Raw genomic sequence first — 16,956 nt, 5'->3', positions numbered from 1 at the left:
TCAAAGCAAAAGGTGGCTACTTTGAAGAACCTAGAATATGACATATTTTCAGTTGTTTCACACTTGTTTGTTATGTATATAATTCCACATGTGTTAATTCATAGTTTTGATGCCTTCATAGTCATGAAAATAAAGAAAACTCTTTGAATAAGGTGTGTCCAAACTTTTGGTCTGTACTGTATATATATACTGATGTTTTAGCCATAATATATTTACATATATTATACTATATTATATATTCTAAATATATAATAATACATGTAAATATAATATGGCTAAAAACATACATATATATAAATGTTTCCGAATTGTTTCTGTCAGGATTCAAACTCCCAACATTGTACATTAGAGGCGAGCACATTAACCACTACACTATAGAGCTACATGTACACCTGCACAGAAATATAAAATAAGTCTTCTGCTGAATAGGAATACTTACTACATCAGAACCTACTACAAGGTTTTTCTGTCACAGTTTAGCGTTCAGCTTTATAGAGTGGATAAGGTCCTTGACTCTAATGTACAAGGGGTTAGGAGTTCAAATCCTAGCAGAAACTTTTCAGAAATTAGATATAAATACAATGGGGTGTCCCCAAGCACTGACTCCATATATGGATATAGCTATATATGAAGTCAGAGCAGGGACTTTGAACTAGAGTCCTGACACCCTCCCCTCTTCAGAGCAGGGGTTGCCTGGGGTTCTCCCATTGACTCTCATTGTGCTCGGGTGCTCGGTAGAGATGTCGCGAACGGCGAACGCAAATGTTCGTGAACGGGCGAACCGCCATAGACTTCAATAGGCAGGCGAATTTTAAAACCCACAGGGACTCTTTCTGGCCACAATAGTGATGGAAAAGTTGTTTCAAGGGGACTAACACCTGGACTGTGGCATGCCGGAGGGGGATCCATAGCAAAACTCCCATGGAAAATTACGTAGTTGACACAGAGTCGGGTTTTAATCCATAAAGGGCATAAATCACCTAACATTCCTAAATTGTTTGGAATAACGTGCTTTAAAACATCAGGTATGATGTTGTATCGATCAGGTAGTGTATGGGTTACGCCTGCTTCACAGTGACAGACCAAACTCCCCGTTTAACGCACCGCAAAGAGTCCATTTGCACAACTGCAAACTCCCCATTTGCACAAGGTTGGATATCAAGCTAGCCATGTCCCGTTCCTTGTCCTCACCGATGTCATTGAAGGTCTCTTCCTCCACCCAGCCACGTACAACACTAAGGGTCCCCGAAAGGTGACAAGCAGCCCCCTGGGACGCCTGCTGTGGTTGGTCTTCCACCTCCTCAAAGCCACCTTCCTCCTCTGACTCCTCTTCTTCAGACTCCTCTCTCTGCGTTATTATAAGGTGTGTTAAGTAGTACTATTCCTATCAGTTTAATCCCTGTTACGTCCCCTATAAGGGAACGTGTATATGCATCGATTTTAGGAACGGGGAGATGGAAAAAGATGCTTGGTCGGTCCTCCTACTTCAAATTTGGGGCACTGCGCGTGCAATCTAATGTGCCGCCAGATAGTTGTGGTGTGTTATGTTGTTCTATTCTTATCAGTTTAATCCCTGTTATGTCCCCTATGCACTGGTGTGACACTGTGCCCTTGCAGGCCCTGAAACGCACACTTGTGAAGGAAAATGACTGCTATTATTTCACAGTCAAAAAAGTTTTTTTTTTTTTTAAATGCAAGCTATTGTGACACCAGATATGAGTGGTGGCACTGGGCAAGTGGGCACAATATACGCTGTGAGCCTGACACACACACTGGCAGGCAACTGCAATTAGATTACACAGGAAAAAAATAAATAAAGCAGACTGATGTTCTAGCCCTAAAAAGGGCTTTTTGGGGTGCTGTCAGAACGCTGTCCTTACAGCAGAGATCTGATGAGTCTTTCAGGACTGTAGTGGACACTGAATACACTGGCCTAGCTATCCATTTCCCTATTGAATCAGCAGCAGCAGCAGCACTGTCCCTCCTCTCACTGAGAATGCAGCTTCCGAATGAATCTAAAATGGATGCTGTCCAGGAGGTGGGAGGGTCTGTGAGGGAGGGTCTGCTGCTGATTGGCTGGAATGTGTCTGCTGACTGTGAGGTACAGGGTCAAAGTTTACTCAATGATGACGAATAGGGGGCGGACCGAACATCGCATATGTTCGCCCGCCGTGGCAAACGCGAACAAGCTATGTTCGCCGGGAACTATTCGCCGGCAAACTATTCGGGACATCTCTAGTGCTCGGTAGAACACCTGAGCATCGTAAAATGTTCTACCCTAGCAATTTGGTGCTTGCCCAACACTAATGCTTAGCTCTGGCAAGTAGCAGATCATTGACGACTTTGGTTAGGGCAGTTTCAGTGGAATGATTGGGTCTGAAGCCGAATTGTAGTGGATCAAAAAGTCAGTTGGATGAGAGGTGGGAAGACCATTCAAGATGAACATGTTGTTCTAGGAGTTTGGATGCGAATTAGAGTAATGAGAGTGATAGCTGGAAAAAGAAGATGGGTCCAGGGAAGGCTTCTTGAGTACGTGCATGATGGGAAGGGAAAATGGCAGTGGTTAGCAATAGGTTTAAGAGGTGGGTTATGACAGGGATAACTATGGTGGTGAGGTTACATTAGGGCAGTATAATAGCATTTGCATGCCACCGACCCCTCCCACAGGTATATTAGGGCATATGTGGATGGCACTATTATGGGGTGGGGTATATGTGGATCGCACTGTTATGGGGGGGGAGATCTGTGGATGGCACTGTTATGGGGGCGGTGATCTGTGAATGGCACTGTTATGGGGGGTGATCTGTGGATGCCACTATTATGGGGTGGGGGATATGTGGATGGCACTGTTATGGGGTGGGGGATCTGTGGGTGACACATATATAGCAGTGCCATCCACAGATCCACCCCCTATAACAGTGCCATCCACAGACACATAAGAACAGTATTATATTAGTTATATTCTTGTACATAGGAGCAGTATTATAGTAGTTATATTCTTGCACATAGGAGCAGTATTATGGTAGTTATATTCTTGTATATAGGAGGCAGTATTATAGTAGTTATATTCTTGTACATAGGAGGCAGTATTATAGTAGTTATATTCTTGTACATAGGAGCAGTATTATAGTAGTTATATTCTTGTACATAGGAGCAGTATTATAGTAGTTATATTCTTGCACATAGGAGCAGTATTATAGTAGTTATAGTATTGTACATAGGAGGCAGTATTATAGTAGTTATATTCCTGTACATAGGAGCAGTATTATAGTAGCTATATTCTTGCACATAGGAGCAGTATTATGGTAGTTATATTCTTGTATATAGGAGGCAGTATTATAGTAGTTATATTCTTGTACATAGGAGGCAGTATTATAGTAGTTATATTCTTGTACATAGGAGCAGTATTATAGTAGTTATATTCCTGTACATAGAAGCAGTATTATAGTAGTTATATTCTTGCACATAGGAGCAGTATTATGGTAGTTATATTCTTGTATATAGGAGGCAGTATTATAGTAGTTATATTCTTGTACATAGGAGCACTATTATAGTAGTTATAGTCCTGTACAAAAGACGCAGTATTATAGTAGTTATATTCTCGTACATAGGAACAGTATTATAGTCAGGCGCGTACATACAGGGGTCGCAGCGGTCGCAGTTGCGACCGGGCCCGGCACTCCAGGGGGCCCGGCCGCCTGTGGACCCCTGCAGTAGTGCTGTACCCAAGGCAGCTGGGGCCCGCAGATTTTAAAAGCTTTAATAGTATATGGCTGGTCGGGCCCCGGCCTCTGTGCCTGGCCGGTGGTGCAGCACTGAGCACTCGCAGTGAGTAACTTACGCGGCGGCCCCTCCTCCATCCAGGGCTGCTGCCAGACCCGTGACCCTCGCACCAGGCCTCGCACCAGGCCGACGCACGCCAGAAGACGGGATTATGAACAAGACGGCGGGAGCAGAGCAGGTTCAGAGTAGGTAAGTTTTTTTTTATAACACAGGGAGCATCTGGCAGAGTGGGAATCACAGCAAATCCCCCGACCCCGGGGGCAAATGTAATTAAATATTTGGCAAAATGCAAAAAATTAAATATATACAGAGGGGGTAAAAAATAGAATACATACACAGGGGACAAATGGAATATATACAGAGGGGGCAAAATGGATATGGATATATATATATATATATATATATATATATACAGGGCCCCTGTGTATATATATATATATATATATATATATATACACAGGGCCCCTGTATATATATCCATGTTGCCCCCTTTGTATATATTCTATTTGTCCCCTGTGTATATATTAAATTTTTTGCCTCCGCTGTATATATATTCCATTTTGCCCCCTGTATCTGTGAGAGGGGCACATATCTGGCCATAAATACAGTGAGGGGGCACATATCTGGACATAACTACTGTGAGGGGGACACATATCTGGCCATAACTACAGTGAGGGGGCACATATCTGGATATAACTACAGTGAGGGGGCACATATCTGGATATAACTACAGTGAGGGGGCACATATCTGGATATAACTACTGTTAGCGGGACACATATCTGGATATAACTACTGTTAGCGGGACACATATCTGGATATAACTACTGTTAGCGGGACACATATCTGGCCATAACTACTGTGAGAGGGGCACATATCTGGGCATTACTACTGTGAGGGGGACACATATCTAGGCATAATTACTGTGAGGGGGCACATATCTGGCCATAACTACTGTGAGGGGGCACATATCTGGACATAACTACTACTGTGAGGGGGACACATATCTGGGCATTACTACTGTGAAGGGGATACATCTGGCCATAACTACTGTAAGGGGGGGAATATATCTGGCCATAACTACTGTGAGGGGCCACAAGGAGGACATAACTATTTTGAAGGGACCACAAGGTGGGCTTAATTACTGTGAGAGGCCACAAGGTGGGCATTAGTACTGTGTAGTAGCACTTAGGGGAAATGTATGCTATACATTGGCATGGCTCAGTCTTACAGGCCAGCACAGCGCCCCCTGCTGGTAATTTGACTGGGGCAGTCACCATCCCTTCCTTATGTGATTATTCTTTTTTCTCTATCACCACAGGGACCTTGTTCTGGATCCAGCGGACATCACACCGACGCCAGCGACACCCTGGATGAGGTAGGACCAGATTTTATTAGTTAGGACTGGGTGAGTGTAGTCATGCATTGGGCTTAGGGCTCTTTCACATGAGCGGATGCCGTGCGAGTAATCTGCTGCTTGAAAGAGAGCCAAGCCCCGTCCCGGACAGCCGAGACACGGAGCATTAACATGATTGATAATGCTCTTTGCCTCTCTGTGATCTATTTTCTACAAAATCACAGTGACAACTTTAACTCATTGTGATTTTGTAGTAAAAAGGTCACAGAGAGGCACGGAGCATTATCAATCCCAATCCAGGGGGCCCAAGTAAATTCTTGCGGCAGGTTGGGGGGGGGGGGGGGGGCGACAGGGGGGGGCCCCATGGATCAGTTTCGCACCGGGGCCCCATGGATTTTGTGTACGCCACTGATTATAGTAGTTATATTCTTGTACATAGGAGGCAGTATTATAGTAGTTATATTCTAGTACATAGGAGGCAGCATTATAGTAGTTATATTCTTGTACATAGGAGCAGTATTATAGTAGTTATATTCTAGTACATAGGAGGCAGCATTATAGTAGTTATATTCTTGTACATAGGAGCAGTATTATAGTAGTTATATTCTTGTACATAGGAGCAGTATTATAGTAGTTATATTCTTGTACATAGGAGGCAGTATTATAGTAGTTATATTGTTGTACATAGGAGCAGTATTATAGTAGTTATATTCTTGTACATAGAAGCAGTATTATAGTAGTTATAGTCCTGTACATAGGAGCAGTATTATAGTAGTTATATTCTTGTACATAGGAGCAGTATTATAGTAGTTATATTCTTGTACATAGGAGGCAGTATTATAGTAGTTATATTCTTGTACATAGGAGGCAGTATTATAGTAGTTATATTCTTGTACATAGGAGCAGTATTATAGTAGTTATATTCTTGCACATAGGAGCAGTATTATAGTAGTTATAGTATTGTACATAGGAGGCAGTATTATAGTACTTATATTCTTGTACATAGGAGCAGTATTATGGTAGTTATATTCTTGTACATAGGAGGCAGTATTATAGTAGTTATAGTCCTGTACAAAAGACGCAGTATTATAGTAGTTATATTCTTGTACATAGGGGCAGTATTATAGTAGTTATATTCTTGTACATAGGAGCAGTATTATGGTAGTTATATTCTTGTACATAGGAGGCAGTATTATAGTAGTTATAGTCCTGTACAAAAGACGCAGTATTATAGTAGTTATATTCTCGTACATAGGAGGCAGTATTATAGTAGTTATATTGTATTTATAGCTGGGGGAACTGTACTGGTAACAAATAATGGAAACTGAATCTTTATTGCTATGATTATTTTTATTTCTTACTTGACTCTTGTTGGATGATGCAATTATCTCAAGCACTGATGGCTGATCTTCCCAAGAATCAATTTCTGACATGTCATACATCATGGTGGTGACAGGAGGACCATATGTACTTTGTATTTTTCTTTTCTTCTGAATTAAGTGCTGGAACATCTGTCATGAGTTGAGAGAGGAAATGATGAGATGTCTCAATGGCGTGATAAAAATCAAGAATATTGTGTACACTCACAACCACATTTCCTTCAAAAGCAGCCAACTGCAGTGGTGTAAGTCCCCGTCTATTCTGACTGTGAATTAGAGTTTTTCCACCATCCTGTGATAAGAGGTAGTCAAACATCTGGCACGATAGACTTTTGTTGGGTTGAAGAACAAGGATGTGTAGAACTGAGTTACCTGTGAAGAATATAAAAATAATAGAAGTACCATTGTGTTGTGTGTAGACCAACATTGCCCAGAAATAACTGGGACTAAAGAAGAGTCCTATCAGTAAGGACATTTTGTGAGGGTTGCGAATTTACCACCTCATAATGCTGAAAACAAGACTTGATATTTTAAAATACATCAGCATATAACATTAATTGGGTTTGAGCACAATATCGGAGCCTGCAATCTGATAGTAGCATGGAGTGGGTGGTGTTGAGATTTTAATTGTGCTCTGTCATGAGCATTGCATTGGCAAGACATTTTTGCTAAGAAAAAATATTCTACTGAAATGAACACTAAATGCAGAATGTACAAAACATACAATAGAAAAGGCACACAAATTATTTTTTTCTGTCTCATACTATCCTGCAGCTCCTTCCCTATTACAAACCTCATATACAATCTGTCTCTGGCTTTAACGTATCTGGCAGGAGGTCCCACAATGCTTGGTCTGACATAGGGGACTTTGCTAATCTTCATTGTGAAGACTGAAGAGCTTAACAGAGGTGAGGACATTGTGGAGAAAAACTATGGACCCAAGTAGATAAAACCAAATAATTGTGTATTAATAATTCCTGTCATTCTGCTTATTATCAAAAAGTCCAAAACTTCCTTACCCCAAAAGTCTGTGGCATGAAGATCAGCTCCATGATCTAGAAGTATCTTCACGATCTCAATGTCCATTACACATGCCGCAAAGGTTAGTATATGCTCACCTAGAAGATACATGAGACAATTTGAAATCCATGTGCAAAGGCAGGCCATGTAAAACCTAGATATAATGACTTATTTAGTTGCCTTTAAGCCATTCCTTCATCATGATGTACATCTGCGGCATGGGTGAAAAGTAATTCCCATGGCGGGAATGGAATGGGCACAAGTGGGACATAAAGCCAAGGTCCTCCTGGCCAGGATCAGAAATTACTCTCAACTAGAGTTGAGCGAATCAATTCCAAACAAATTGGATTTGACCTAAATTATGTTAAAATCTGAGGTAGATCCAAAGCCAAATTTTGGGTGATTCAATCTCCGACAAATTTTGTAGAGAGAGGGAGAAAAAATAAAATAAAAGATGTAATAAAAAAGTGAGAAACAAGAAGAAAATTTTGCATTTCTGGGTTAAATTATTGTAAACCGTATGATTTACTGCCTCAGAAGGTGTTAAAAGTTCCTTGCATTAAATCGCTGTTCATTGCATCTGATCTACAGTATAAAGAATCATTATAGGTATATCACAAAAAGTCTTCTTGCCTTGTTGATCCTTAAAATGTAAAATTAATCCAATATAATAAGCAATACCATTCTGGATGGTACATAAATATTTTATTCATGTTTCCTCACTCACCAAAGTAAAAGAGATTATTTTTACTAAGTGCAAAGAACGTCCCTGTAGCTCGAGGTGAAGAGACATCGGCACCTCTACGTATCAGCTCTGCAACGAGGTTGCCATTCTGATTGACCGTAGCAATATGTAATGCAGTCTGACCTGGAAAGTAAGACATAGAAATCAATCAGGAGCAGTGTCAAACAGTCAATGGAAGCAGACCAAACAATTGCCTGGCTAGGACTCAGTAAGGAGTCCCTGTTCTTCTAGAGAGTCACAGTTCCACCCCTCCACAGTTCAGCTTCCCTGCTCTTTACTGGAGTCCTGGCATATTATGGTTGTTTACCAGATTGTCCCTGCAGGGTCTTAAACCCATGATCTTTTGTAAAGGGGGCAGGAACCTTACACGTTAACCCTCAGAAAGGATTTTTTCTCTGACTGAAAGCCTCAATAGTATTCTTCCCATTCATAATATACTGGTATCTACAGGTGCACCTTTTCTATGTATTCCAATAAATTGTATATTTTAAAATAAAAAAAGTGGTAGTATGTATTTAGTCATTGCAAAAACTTTATAATTTATATACACATACATACACAAATGTGTTTTTATTGCAATTTATTTTGTGCCATTAAAGGAGTTGGCCAATCTGGGACATTGATGGCATATCCCTCCTATCTCTAGAAGGCCAACCCCACCCCCACCCCAAGCAAACAGAGAACAGCTGTCCATGCACGGCCACCCTCCATTCACCTATATGGGAGTTCCAAAAATTGCTGAGAGCAAGCTGGACTATTTCCGGCAGTCCGGCAATCTGATACCAATGAAAGGAGGGTTGGCAGTCCTTGTGTGAGATTGTGGAACAGCTCTTCCTGTATAATGCTGGTGCATAATTAAACTTTAGGATTGTCATTTTACATTTCGGCCACAGGAGGCCGCTGGTTCTCTGTTACAGCTAAGTTACTGCTGGATTTAAATTTGCAAAGTAGAGGATGACTCATGCTGCTGCTGCTGGAAGAAGAACCAGGAAGTGAGAGAGAGCTGACATTGGGGAAGGACTGGTTGTGTGAGACTGAATCTGGTCCAATCCTGGTGTTCAAGTGTCCTGGAGTGATCGGGGATGCAGTGGAGTGGGACTAGTCGTTGTCCCTCACCTAGATCCTGTTCTTAGGAACAAGGATTGTTCCAGGAGGACTGTTCACAACGTTTGAACAGAAGTTTAACTACCAAGCAAGGTCGCATGAGTACTAAGGGCCTGGTGATCATCTCGGTTAAAAGACATCCTCTGACACAGAACGGACGCAGGTCAGTAAACCTGTTTACTCATTGCATTATATTAGTGGCGCCTGAAGCATCAGAGAATAAGTCTAGACCTGGAATTAGTTATTTATTTAGTTAGGACTTGCATGTTGGCAGGCTTTACAAAGTTGTATTGCGGCACAGTATTGACTTGCAGGCTCTGCTGTGTGCGCCATCGGCTAGGTTTGTCCTCTCTATTGCGGCACAGTATTGACTTGCAGGCTTTGCTGTGCGCACCACCGCGATAGGTCTGTCCAACCGGACAGGGACAGTGACTGTGGGCCCGGGGTATAAGATATTTGGTGCACCTTCATATTGTTGTGTTTAAATTACTGTTTTAGTAAAGTTTCTGTTTTTGCACAAAGCTGTGTGTTGTCGCATTCCTCGTCTGTGACTTCGCTGTATCCTGGGGATCCCTCCCCGGTTCACGATCTTACACTCGCACCATTGCTCTCTCCATTCACTGCTGTAGAACTTCAAAAAATGGCAGAGAATGCTTGTTTGGCTGTCTTCATAACTCCCATAGCGATGAATAGAGATCACAAGGCACATGCTGGTGGGCACTCCTTCAATTCGGGGGCTCCGTTCTGGAGATAAGATTGCCGTTTGGACTGTATATGCAGTAATATAGTAGTCATATACTGACATATAGCAGTCAGTGGTACGTAATGATAGCTATTCCTTCTGACTCCTCTTCGATAGAGTGTGCATGGTTCTGTCAATGGGGAGAGGGAAGATAACCACAGCCAGACCAATCTGGCATCTTTTCTTCTTCTGCAGGAACAAAGGATCGGGCATGGTGATGCGCAATATTCTTGACCTTTCTTCTCTAGCTTTCCATTGAGAAGATTTTAGTGGCCTTCATACACATTTGATGGTGGACGGTCAGTGAATGCCATCATAATTACCAGGTTTGGATAACATTTTCCTAATGTATATGACCACCTTTGGTTGGATACACAGCATAGGCTGGCAACTGGCATAGGAGAAGGCTACTCCCAGGGCAAAGAGAACATGAAATCTTTGCTACACCATGTGGAGTGGTCAAACAGCACAATATTGTATTTGAGTATTCTCTTTTGTATCCTTACCATATCATTTAGGCATCATAGCTGTACTAATTATGTTGAACATGTAGAAATGATTCCCATATTGCAACAATTGGACCAATATACTATAATGTTACCACATCTACTGCTGAGAGAAGTCTCATCTTTATATGATAAGAAGTACATTATCCCTTTAGTCACCGGATATGTCGGTTGAGCGGTTGAATAACCTTTGAGTAGTAAACTATAAGCAATGAGACCAAAAACGAAAGATGTATGATATATCTACCTTTATAGACATCAGAGGTCATGGGCTGGTTAATTAGCTCAGGAGCTTCATCCAGTAGAATTTCTGCGGTCTCCAAGTTTTCATACTGGACCGCCACATGCAATGCTGTCTCTCCCACCGCTCCTGCGTATGTATACATAGGGAATAAAGTTTAATACAGTTATGTCTAATGTATGTATACCATATATATATATATATATATATATAAAGGAAAAAATCCAGCGGGAGCACCAACCAAGGTTTGGGTGCAAGGTCCAGCACAGGGTAACGGCTATACCCAATATTGTAGAGACAAAGAAAGTAGGACTGCACTCCAGAGTAATGGTGAAATAAAGTGTTTAATCACCCATAGTATGGCAAACTTGCAACGTTTCGGCTCACAAGAGCCTTCCTCAAGCCTAAGGAAGGAAGGCTCTTGTGAGCCGAAACGTTGCAAGTTTGCCATACTATGGGTGATTAAACACTTTATTTCACCATTACTCTGGAGTGCAGTCCTACTTTCTTTGTCTCTCTCTCTCTCTCTATATATATATATATATATATATATATAACACAACCACTGAACTGTCACTCATGATATTACTACATAGGTTTTGGTTCCTCAAAAATTTGTGTGTACAGCCAAAGTTTTTGTGACTGGTGGATAGGGGAACAAATCATTGTCTATGTCTGCACCTTTTTATGGCATGTTTAGCTAATATGAGAGTTGGTGTGATAATTATTTTTTTAGACTGACTCCCCTATTGGCCATTTTAGGTTGGGACTACAATACAGTCATAAGAGATTCACCTGAGTTGGATTTCTTGCGAGTCGCAGCAATTTATGAGTCGCAATGCCATTCCATTTACTATGCTGCGAAAAAAAATTTACACTGTATTATCGCTTTCAGATGCCGCGATCAGCGAGGAACACAGCATCCGAGGGGTACAATGACAGGGGTGGCGCAGTCGCACCCGCTACTTACAAAGAAATGTGCTTCGTGACAAAGTAATTCACCACGAAACGATTTAATTTTGCAAAATTCAGTGCAGCAGCCGATTCTAATTTTTCAATACTTTGCTCATCACTAGTCACAATGAAAGAAAGTCAGATCGGCGCGGCACCAGTGATGTCAGAAAGTAACGGTAAAAGGAAAGGCAACCAAGAATAGTGGAGCACTGCAAGATTGGTTTCAAACGCACATACGATTTATTGTACTCAAAAACATCAGCTTCATCAAACATGCATATCAAAAAGATAAAAACCACACTGACGGCGTTACGTCTACGGTGCCTCACTATTCTAGTTTTTTTATTTTATTTGGATGAGCCAGCCTGGATCAGGAAGAAATCTATGAAAACGGTTGCAGTCCAAATGGATTGGTGAATAACGATATAATTGTGTGAATTGCGTCCTTGAGCGGATTTTTGCCAGTGAGACGTGTCATCTAATTCCTGTCACTATCTGACATCACTGGAGCAGCAGGGATCGTTTATTGTGACACCTGTTCTGTTGAAATGACCATGTACTGGCGGCAGCAGTGACCCACCTTGGTCAGTTATTGGCTGACTTTTCATTTCCTACGTATCAAGAGGCACCAGGAAGTAGAGGCCAGCAGGGGACCAGGGAAAGGGTGCGGTGGGGTGAGGAGGATCGGTAAGAAGATTATGACTCACATGGCCCAGATTTATTATTGACTCAGTGACTTGATTTTGTCTAATATTTAGTGCAATTTGGAGCAAAAAGTCTCACGTAGTGTTTTTTATTTGCCAGACTTGTCTAAGAGGGATGGCTTGCTTGTAAAGGGGCCTGGCCTTGTGGGGTGAGGAGTGGGGCCTAAAATGCACCAACATTTCTGTGTTAAAAATTGGAAAGTAGGACAACTAAAACTGCTGATCTTACGGGTAGCGTAGCTCTGAGTGCCAAACACCCAACGCGTTTCGGATAGATCGCTATTCTTCGTCAGGGGTGAAGGATGTCACTTGGTGCTCCTGTGGAGCGCAAGCTTTCTAGATACAGGAACGGAGCTGAGCCGCTGGCCAAGGCGCACTTCAAGGAATAGATACTGCCCTAAAAAACCTTGGATTTAATCGCCGCAATCAGCAAGAGAGGAATGCGCCGTGGATCAAGATACAGATAGAAAGATAAGCAAAGTAAATGTTCCCGGCACTAGTTGTTTGAGGATTTGCCGCTAGGTAGAGCAGGTGCGGTGGATGCGCGGCATTCACTAGATTATTTGTATAACAGTCTATAGGTTTACCAGATTTATCATACAACTTGAGATATTGCGGGCACATTTAAAGACTCACCGTCTCCATGTCTAGTCTGTCTAAGGGCTCCTGCACACAAACGTATTTTTGTCTGTCTGTTCCGTTTTTTTTTTAAGCCACAAAAACCCCCTGAAATTACGTGTGCATTCCCTATCCACATGTCCGCAAGTCCGTTTCACCAAAAAATAGAACATGTCCTATGTTTGTCCGTTTTGCGGCATTCTTATAATGGTTCCGCAAATAAAACTGATGTAACATGAACAACGTCACACGGATTTTCTCAGTATTTTTGGCGGATCCATTGATCCGCTACAGCATTGAATATGAGAACTAGAAATGAGTGAAATGTATGAAGATTGAGTTCACGGTCATCTTACCAATTGGCGAGGTTCCCATTATGGAGCCATAGTTGTCATATAGAAGACGATGGAAATATTTGTATTCAATCAGTAATTTCAGAAGGGAAAAAAGTGAATGGAAGCATCTCTTGCTCTAAAGATAAGGACTTTACAATCTAAAACATCCAGGGTTATAAACACGAATAAAAAATTTATTGGCTTCATAAAATGCGGCAAGCAAACCCGATGACCTGAAGTTGTTTTCATGCATAAGTTATAGTTTCTGCCACTGAGGGTGCAGGCTCAAGCTGGGGCAGATTGGAAACCTGAAGTGACCCTGGAAAAAAAATTCCTAAAAGTGGCCCTATATTGTAGGAGGGTCTAAATGGACAGGAGGTGGGGCAATGAAAGAAGAGGTGTGTGTGTAGGGAAGGGGGGGGCTCATCAGCACCGTAATGCAAAATACCACATTCAAAAGTGTCACACAATATCTTGCCCTAAAAGTTTTCCCTATGAGTTGGCCATCAATAGAGGCCACTTTCTCTCCTCCTCTTCCAGTTGTCTCTGATTAAGATATGGAGCAGGGGCTTAGGAGGTGATATGTGGGATATAGTTGAATTCGGGAGGACATGTGCAGTCCCTGGCCGGGTACATGATTAATTACCACCGATTGCCTATTATGTACCCAGCCAGCGGCAGAGATGGGGGCTTGGGCGGCCCCCTAGGCATCAACCCATCGGGAAATTTCCCTGTAAGGTCTGTGGCCAATCCGCCCCTGGGCACAAGTGGTGTAAGCGCTGTGGATGCGCAGCAGAACTGCATGCAGAAAATCAGCAACGTTCATAGTCGTAGCGATGTGGATGTCAATCCACGCACTGAGGAGTGTCCACACCGGAATCCGCGCATAACTTAACATGCGGTGTGGATTTTAAAACAATTCATGTTTTGGCTGAGGGTGATTTCACCCCTTACAATGCTGAGGGTGTAATCTATGAGAATTTGGCTGCATATCTACCAAAAATTTCACAACAAACTCTGCCCAATTTGGTGCACATTTTGAAACTGCGAATACCGGCAGATCTACCCTAGATTTCAGCAGTGTACTAGCTATGTGTGGCCGTACCCCAGGTATCAGCAAGTAAATAAAGGAAAATAGATCCAGGTCATGGACATCTTCTGCAGTGTTAACATGTGTCTTAGGCCTCATGCACTGGGCCATTGTGCAGCCGTTTCGTTTATTGGGGACCGCAATTTGGGTCCCCAATACACGGGTAACGTCCGTGCAGTGGCCGAAACAGATCGAGACCCATTCAACTTGAAAGGGTCCGTGATCCGTCCACACCGTAAGAAAATAGAACAAGTTAGTGCTTCCGTGGGGTTCCGATACGTGCTTCCATTCCGCATCCCCGTGATTGCAGACCCATTCAAGTGAATACGGCCACGGGCACACAATGGCCATGTGCAAGAGGCCTAAGTTTGCACAACCTGGCCAGAGTCAGATTGTTGTGTGGGCAGGGGTGTAGCTAAAGGCTCATGGGCCCTGGTGCAATAGTTCAGCTTGGGCCCCCTTTCCCTGTGCTTTGTGTCCAGGGGCCGGGAAGCACATAGCATTCATGCTGCCTGAGGCAAAAATTAAAGTAACAGCTCACCGCCAAAATGGACCAGGGGGCTACCAGACTTGTATCTAAAAGAACAGTTCAGAGACAGTACAATACTGCATATGGTGCTCCAAAGGAGACAAATGGTCACTGCACTTGTGTTAACCAAGTTGCATCGGTAGAAAAGGCTTCGATCTTTGCATCAGTACCAGAATTGGACCTCTGCTGATCGGTAAAGGGTTGCCTTCTCTAATAAGTCACTCTAATAAGAACAAACCCCCTGCAGCCATTGCTGTACGAACACAAGCTGTTGGTGGGGGCAGCTTAATGGTGAAGATTTTCGTGGCATTCTCTGGGAAGGCACTCCATCCCTCTGGAAGGCAGATTGTTTCCCTGGGGCAGATGGAATCTTCCAGCAAGACAATGTGACATGTCACACAGCTAGAAATGTCCGACATTGGTTGGAAGAGCATGACCAAGACTTCCAAGCACTACCCTGGCCCCCAATTCCCCAGACCTTAACGTCTGTAGGACCACTTCGATCGTCGTGTTCTCTCTATAGATCCTCCCCAACGCCCCCTTCAGCAGCTGTGGGATGCACTGTAGTCAGTATGGCTCCAGATACCTGTGACAACCAGGACCTTATAGAGTCACTTCTAGCCCGTCTAGCTGCTGTCCATGCTGCACACGGAGGTTGCTCTGGATGTTAGTTGCTGGTCATAATAATGAGACTCGACTGTGCAAAGGCCCCTTTACACCAGCCGAGTATCGGCCAGATAATTGCTAACAAGCATCTGTAGGAATGCTCACTAGTGATTATTTTTCCAGTGTAAAGGTGCCGCCGATTACCCTTTCAATGAGCAAAACGCTTGTTCATCGGGTAATATGATTGTGTGGACACCAAAATCATTGTTTGCCGGCAGCAGAGCTTTAGACATCTGCTGCCAGCAAACAAACAATAGTTCTGTATTGAGATGAATGATGGTATTAGCAATTGTTACTCCCAATACTGTATAGGAGATCGCTGGGTATAAATGCAAAGGTCTCCTTCACTGACGAGCAGGCGATTGCCAGAAAGCAACAATGGCCTGTGAAATTGTCTGCTAAAAGTGTAATTTATTATTATTATTTATTATTAAAGCGCCATTCATTCCATAGCGCTGTATGAGAAGAGGTATACATACATAATACAGACAATTGAACTAATCATAAACCAGACGAGTTACAAACTGGTACAGAAGGAGAGAGGGCCCTGCCCGTGAGGGCTTACAATCTACATGGTATGGGAGAAGGACACAGTAGGTGCGGGTGAAGTTGGTCATGGCGGTATAGAGGCAGCAGGGTCACTGCTTGTAGGCTTGTCTGAAGAGGTGGGTTTTCATGTTTCTTTTGAAGGATTCCACTGTAGGTGAGAGTCTGATATGTTGGGGTAGCGAGTTCCAGAGTGTGGGGGATGCGCGGGAGAAATCTTGGAGGCGATTGTGGGAAGAGGTGATAAGAGGATAGGAGAGAAGGAGGTCTTGTGAAGATTGGAGATTGCATGTGGGGATGTATCGGGAAAGTAGCTCAGAGATGTAGGGAGGGGACAGGTTGTGGACAGTCTTGTATATATTTGTTAGTACTTTGAACTGAATTCTCTGGGCAATGGGGAGCCAGTGAAGGGATTGGCAGAGGGGAGAGGCAGAGGAGTAATAGGGTGAGAGGTGGATTAGTCTGGCAGCAGAGTTGAGGATAGATTGGAGGGGTGCGAGAGTGCTAGATGGAAGGCCACAGAGGAGAGTGTTGCAGTAGTCTAGGCGGGAGATGATAAGAGCGTGTACAAGCATTTTTGCTGACTCAAAGTTGAAGAAAAGGGCAGATGCGGGAGATGTTTTTGAGTTGGAGGCGGCA

The 16,956-nt window shown here is 43.0% G+C and overlaps 1 protein-coding gene across 1 annotated transcript in view; it reads right to left on the bottom strand.

Annotated features, from left to right (window-relative positions):
• LOC121005463 (transient receptor potential cation channel subfamily V member 6-like) overlaps window positions 1-16,956 on the bottom strand; it is a 69,581-nt gene that overhangs the window by 34,367 nt on the left and 18,258 nt on the right. Inside the window, exons 3-7 of the mRNA XM_040438232.1 lie at window positions 10,882-11,004; window positions 8,265-8,405; window positions 7,537-7,635; window positions 6,726-6,889; window positions 6,500-6,649 (exon numbers count right to left, since the gene is read on the bottom strand). Of these exons, the coding sequence (XP_040294166.1) occupies window positions 6,500-6,649; window positions 6,726-6,889; window positions 7,537-7,635; window positions 8,265-8,405; window positions 10,882-11,004 (677 nt within the window). The remainder of the gene's footprint in view (window positions 1-6,499; window positions 6,650-6,725; window positions 6,890-7,536; window positions 7,636-8,264; window positions 8,406-10,881; window positions 11,005-16,956) is intronic.

This window comes from Bufo bufo, chromosome 6 (genome assembly GCF_905171765.1).
Source record: "Bufo bufo chromosome 6, aBufBuf1.1, whole genome shotgun sequence".
NCBI classification, from domain to species: Eukaryota; Metazoa; Chordata; class Amphibia; order Anura; family Bufonidae; genus Bufo; species Bufo bufo.
The sequence above is the reverse complement of the archived record's forward strand: the minus strand, read 5'-3'. Positions and strand labels throughout refer to the sequence as shown.